This window comes from Echinops telfairi, unplaced genomic scaffold, assembly GCF_000313985.2.
Source record: "Echinops telfairi isolate 266 unplaced genomic scaffold, ASM31398v2 ScPeMD7_7404;HRSCAF=8442, whole genome shotgun sequence".
Taxonomy (NCBI): domain Eukaryota; kingdom Metazoa; phylum Chordata; class Mammalia; order Afrosoricida; family Tenrecidae; genus Echinops; species Echinops telfairi.
This window is the reverse complement of record NW_022111304.1, coordinates 451,539-458,650: the sequence shown is the minus strand read 5'-3', so window position 1 is coordinate 458,650 and position 7,112 is coordinate 451,539. Positions and strand designations below refer to the sequence as shown.

Below are 7,112 nucleotides of genomic sequence, written 5' to 3'. Positions count from 1 at the left end.
ATCTATCTATCTATCTATCTATCTATCTAAAATTACTAGCAAACAGGTTTTGTCTCTCTAGAGAATCCTATCTAACACAGGTATTTTGACAAACTCCCTTTCTTCCTTTTTTATATCTTTGTCTCTGTTCCCACACACCATCCTCTAATTAACTATTAATGCTCTTCACACATCTTTTGAAAGATGAGCACCTGTCAAGCAATTTAGACTTTTAATTATTTTCAATATATTTTCATATTAATCAATTATTTATTAAGTTAATCACTGCTATTATGCTTCACCACTGCCAATATTTATTTCCAAATTCCTCCATCATTTTCAACAGTAATTCAAGATACCCTAATATTTTATATTTTGAAATTACTTTGGGATCTCCGAAGCTTTTTCTTTGGAACTAGAATATTTTCAGAAATAATTTTTCCTTTTATCTTCTTTTCCATTGTTTTTTTCTTTCTAGTATAGTGAATTATTGAAGTTTTCTTTATATATCCTATATTTTCTTTTTTCCTACAGTGTATTGATTTTCATATTATTTTCCTTACTTTCACTTTTGATAGCTAAGTTTTTGAAAGGAGGCACTTATAACAGAATATTTTACACAATTCTCAGTACATGTTTTCATACATTCCACTATCCATCTTGCCTGGGAATTTGGTCTTCTGAATTACATTAGTCAATAGAAATTAGAATTATAACATGTTATATGCATTACATTTTCTTTATAAGGCTTGTGCATTGTATATTAAAATCCATTAAATTTCCTCTCCCCCTACCTCTAGGTCAAAACACAACACAACATGCAATTCCTTTTTTAAAATGTCTGTTGCCATATCATTCTATTGGAGATGTATTATAATATATAAGATAATTATATTTAATATATCAGTATATATAAGGATATAAAAAATTGTCAGTATTCTTATTAAAAAAGAAAACTCTCTTTAAATCTCAAAATAACTAAATAGAAAATTTCAAGCCTATTTCTACTGTTTACTGATGTATTCGCTTTCTTGAGGTGATCCTTTTATTGGTTTGATCTTAATAAGTTTTATTTTCACTTAAGAAATCCTGGTAGCACTGTGGGATAAGCATTGGACTTATCCCAAGGTGGGTGGTTCAAACCGACCAGGCATTTCCAGGAAGATGAGACTGTCTGTTTCTTTAAAGATGAATAGACTTGGAAAGCCTATATAAGGTTGCTGGGAGTCAAATACTTAATGGAGTCATTTTTACTGCTTTTCTTTTCTTATATATGATTCTCTACTAATTATAAATTGGCTTTACTTTTAATTGTTAGTTATTAACTACCAGACTCTTGGCAACCCCGTGCGTGCACGCCAGAATAAACAAAGGCGGCTCTCGCACATCTTCACAGTCATTGCTTTCCTTGAGTTCACCGGTGTGACTACCGTGCATTTTGCATGACTCTTGAGCATGTGGAGGGCTCATCTTTCAGAAATTCTTCGCCTGTCTTCCGTTGGGTCTGCATTGCCTGGCTCTGAATGGTAGATCACCAGGCGTTTTGCCCTCATCTGTCTGTCTGGAAGTTGCACTGAAATATGTCCACCAGGAAAGGCCCCGATGGCATTGAAAATATCAGAAGCATAGATTCTACATCAGAGGAACATGCAGGCTATGACAATTGAACAAAGTGAGAAGAAGAACAGTCTGTTTGATAATGAAATATTTTAAAATAATTGCATTGGGGTCTCTACAAACTTCAGTTTTTATTTCATGATTTGAGTATGATTATCCTATCCATGTGTGTTCTGTAATTATTGAAACAGAATTCAGGAGACAATTTTAACTAGATTACTTTCTAAATTTAAAAAGCATCAGCTTCTCCGGCCTATCTACCTTAATGAACACTTCCCTCTCTTTACATATTCAAAAGATTACTAAAATCTTTGTCCAACGACGGCTTTATTCCTGCTCTCTTTGTTCACTTGGATATCATCTGCACCACTTAAAATATTTTACTCTTAAGTTTTAGACATAGCCTATAATGTATAGTTTCTCATTTTTACCTAAAGTCTCTTGAGTAACTGTTTCTGCAGATAATTCACCAGAAGCTTAAGTAGCAATATGATAAAGCAAGTTGAAAACTTATACCCTTGTGGTGCGACTTCTTGACAGTTTTCATGCTACCATGGGCACAATTAAATGCCTACATATACATATATTTCCTACATTCTAAGATAATGGATGTCTTGTTCATGTAACATAGAAAGGAAATTAATCATTACTCAAGATTAATGTAAACAGAAGTTAACACAATCTAGCAAAGTCCATTCATAGGGTTTCTTCTGTAAGGTATAGTGCAGTTTTCACTACTCAAAGGCTTTCAACTCTGTGTATCTTATCAAATTATAAATAGCATTGAAAAGAACTGGAATTCCAGAACATTGAAATAACAGACAGAACATGTACACAGACAACGGAAGAGCTCTCTTTGAACCAGTGTCACCACAGATAACATTGAAAAATATCATGTTCTAAATCACTGTTTTTGTTAGTTGCCTGCAAATCAATTCCAACTCATAGCAGTCACATTTGGGCAAGATAAAACTATTCTATATAGAGTTTTCAAATTTGGGACCTTTCCATAGCAGATTCATAGGCCTAGACCTTTCTAGAGAGATGCCTCTGGGTAGGTTCAAATGCAAACACGTAATCTATTAGTTGAGCATGTAATACTTTGAGCTGCTCAGAATCCCCCAAAGATGTTAATACACCTTTTAATAGCTCACTGTGGCATTGCACTCTAACTTAAAATTGTACTCCATTTCAGATTTCCCAATAGAGCCCATAATGACACACTTAAAAAACTCTATAATTTTCTTTTTATTTTTCAAGTTAATGATTAGATGATCAGTGAGTATCCTCTCTACAAGATTCCCTGGGGCAACGTATTATGGTGCATACCATCGTTGCTATTATAGAGTAATTATAAAACTAAGGTGAAGAAAGGATAAAATCACTTGTCTTGAGACAGATCAGAAACTCTAGTGAAAATGAATCACTGTTTTCATTCCAGATGAACAGCTTTTATTTTCAGACTAAGTGAGGGTGGCCCTGGCACTATACATTTTTATTCATAAGGAATCAAGAAAATCATATTTGAAATATTTCACCTGTGTGCTGTTTCACTGAAGAATGGGAGAAATCCACCAATGCTTAAATTTCTTCTTAAATATTCCTTCATGCAATTATTAGCAAAGCCTCCTTTAGTCAGGAGGAGGCAAAAAATATATATAGATGGGAAAATATGAATTTTCAATAAATAAACACTTCTATAAAAATTATTCATATTAAATTTTAAGTTAACACCAAAGAAAATTTTTACAGTTCATCAGCTAATAAAACCCGTCAAGAGTTCATTGAATGTAAGTATTGTCAGTCTAGTTTACAAAGGAATTATTAAAGACATTGTTGTAACATGTATGTGGCCATAAATTAAAGGAGTTAATCCAAATTAGAGAAAAAAGGAAATATTTATGTAAATTATGATCAGAGTTTTGAAGTATATATTTAAAATAGTGTATATATTTGCTAATTAGAATAAGATCATGACTATACACATTCCTTCCTATTTAATTAACTTTTGAGTACATTAAGATTACTGAGTGTAAATTAATATTTTATAGTGATAAAATGTTTCATAAATTTGTACTGAAAAAAAGCCTAATTTGAAGTTGCAACAAATCAATTATTATAAATATATCAAGAAAAAATAACCGGTTTAAAAGATTACCGACAGAATTTAGATTTGATTGTTTCAAATGGAAAAGAATACATAATAAACAAATCATCCTGAAAGAGAATGAGCAAATATTGATCTTGATCATAGATATATATCTCCTAACTTAAAATCTATTTCCATTTGGAGCCACTCAGTACCTGGATAAAACATTAAACCTGACAAATTTACTGATGCTTTAAAGGAAAGTGAAAACAAAAACCATTTATTTTCCAAATTAAAGATCTAAAAAGGGGTTTAGAAAGGGAGAGTCAGAGAACATGGAATAAGCAGATTATATCCTGGGTTATGACTGAGATGTGATATGATGTTTAAAGTGGTAGGTATAAGAGGCATATGAATTTCAATTAAGTTACCTAATTCTTCACAGAAGTTTTTAATCCATATTCAATGATGCTGTTTTGTGATAATTTTCTTTTCTTTTTTCTCCAGCTCTGATGAAATTCAAAAGGAATTTAACCATGAGAAATCATTCGATGGTAACTACATTCATTCTTGTAGGACTAACTGATGATCCAAACTGGCAAATTGTAATCTTCCTCTTCCTATTTCTAACATATTTATTAAGTGTTGCTGGAAATATGACCATAATCCTGCTCACACTATTGGATTCCCACCTCAAAACACCCATGTATTTCTTTCTTCGAATGTTTTCATTCTTAGAAATCTCAATGACTTCTGTGTGCATCCCTAGATACCTGTTCAGCATTATGACTATGGATAAAACAATTTCTTACGATGCTTGTGTGGCACAATTGTTCTTTGCCATCTTCTTAGGTGCATCAGAATTTTTCCTATTGGCTGCCATGTCCTATGACCGCTACGTGGCCATCTGCAAACCCCTTCACTACGTGACCATTATGAATAATAGAGTGTGCACCCAGCTGGCTGTTACCTGTTGCTTGGCTGGGTTATTAATAATCTCTCCTGCACTTATCATGGGCCTGGATTTGGAATTCTGTGATGCCAATGTTATTGATCATTTTGGATGTGACTATGCTCCTGTTCTGAAATTGTCCTGTTCAGACACACAGACCTTAGAACTGTTAAGCTTTATTTTAGCCATTGTCACGCTCCTGATTACATTGGCACTGGTGGTGCTCTCCTATGCATACATCATAAGAACAATTCTGAGAATCCCTTCTGCCCAACAGAGAAAGAAGGCTTTTTCCACTTGTTCCTCCCACATGATCGTTGTCTCCATCTCTTATGGCAGCTGCATTTTTATGTACATTAAACCTTCTGCAGAGGAAAGGGTAGCTTTAAACAAGGGGATATCAATACTTAACACTTCAGTTGCACCTGTCCTAAATCCTTTTATATATACCCTAAGAAATAAACAAGTAAAACAAGCCCTGAAGGATATAATTAAAAAAATGACTTTTATTACATTAAAAAAATGATTGTGACATATCAATGGATACTACTAAAATAAAGTTTATTGAAAAATGTCCCTATTCTGGTTACCCTTTCAGCATATCTATTTTATTTCTATATTGGAACAGTCATTAATGTCACCCACAAATTCCTTTTTTCTATCTGCCAGTTTTTAATCTACTCCTGACTTTGTATTCCTTTTAAAGGTGTAAGTTGTATTAATGATCACTTTACTTTTTCAGTCTTTTTCTCTGATTTTCTTCATCCGCATAATATTCTACTATGAATATATTTTAAAAATCTAGTATCTTCATGTTTTTTAGCATTGACATGCTGAAATGTATATCATTTATACACTGTATAAGTATTCACTATCTTGATTTTATAAATAAAATATTTCATTTTCTTCCACATTTGGAAATATTTTATTATAGTTCGTAGCATTTTAGAAGGATAATAATGAATTTAAATACACTCCCATCCAGTTAATTCTGGCTTATAGAGAACCTTTATCAGCCTTCTGAGGCTGTAATTCTTTAAAGGATCATAAAAATCTCATCTTTCTGGCAGTGAGTATACTACAGTACATCTTGCCTAAGCCATGGTCTTTTCAATTGCCTCATATGCAAGCAAGATCTGGGCAATGAATAAGAAAGACCCTTGAAGAATGGAGGCACTTGAGTTGTTGTGTTGACAGAGATTATTGAATACACCATGGACTGCCAGAAGAAGGATCCATCAGGCAGAGACCGTTGAATTCTTGATGATGCTGGATCGAACTTGACACTGGCCAGTTGACCACCCTATAGGTGCGATCTCAGTTTGTTCTGGGTGCAAGGTTCTCTTACTGGTTCCATGACAGAAATGTCTTCCCTGGCTATTTGATTATTGTTGGGGGTCTTTTCCTTCTTACACGTTACTAGTAGTTTTGTCTGTATACTATTATGTTTTGACCCTTACCACCTTAACCTGATTTTGTTTTTTCTGGTTTTCTGTTGGCCATCCGAGCTGTGAAGCACAGGAGGAGTGAATGCATAATGATAATAATAGATACAAGGGAATACAGGTGTGGGGGTGGGAGATAGGGAGGGAAAGGGGATTTCTGGAATAATTAATGAAGACAGAATGGGGGAGGGAGCAGTAGAGCGGATTGTGATTGCACACATCATCTCAAATATGATTTAATCATGGGTGTGATATTGTCGGGGTGATTGTAAAATTCTCTGTGATATGATCAAATGATTGAACTGTTGAATTATATGACATGAAAATTACTTGCCAATAAAACTGTTGGGGAAAAACAAAATCTCATCTTTCTCCCAGGAGCAGCTGGTGGGTTTAAACCAATAATTGTTTGGTTAGAAGTTCAGTGCTTACATATAGTGACACCAGACCTTCTTAATAAATCTAAAGAGAAGTACTGTGAAATATCCATTCTAGTCAAGAAGTTTTTTTATTTAGGAATAATTTCTATCAGAAAATAGATCCAATTGCCTACATAGATATACCTACTTAAAATAGAGACTCCATGGGTTCATCAACTAATGCCTCTGCTCCCTCCCTTCTCTCCACTGTGAAACATGCCTGGAGTAATATTACTAGCAGAGGAATATAATTGCTGCTATGCGATGATTCTTGGCTGAAGCAGGAAATACCAGAAAGAGGTGTTTTGTTGAATATGTGACTCACAACAAAAAATGCATAACATTTGAAAGAATGTGAATCCCCAAACACTTGATTGTGCTCATGCAGAGCCTGTACCTAGAACAGAGGCAGTTGATTAAAAAAAAACAACAGAATATTGCATACTTTAAAAGCAGGAAAAATGTGCCTATGGATTGTATGTTTTCACCATATTTATTTAATCTATAAGGAACCAGGCATCAGCATTGGATGAATGTTCATTAACAACCTGCAACATGCAGATGACACGACCTTGTTGAAAGCCAACACAACATGAAACATTTTTTTTTTT

At 33.7% G+C, this 7,112-nt stretch overlaps 1 protein-coding gene across 1 annotated transcript; it reads left to right on the top strand.

Moving 5' to 3' along the window:
* Positions 1-4,197: 4,197 nt before the first annotated feature.
* LOC101655522 (olfactory receptor 6C76-like) lies at positions 4,198-5,163 on the top strand. The gene has a single exon (XM_004717830.2). The coding sequence runs from the start codon at positions 4,198-4,200 to the stop codon at positions 5,161-5,163; it is 966 nt and encodes a 321-aa protein (XP_004717887.2).
* Positions 5,164-7,112: the final 1,949 nt, after the last annotated feature.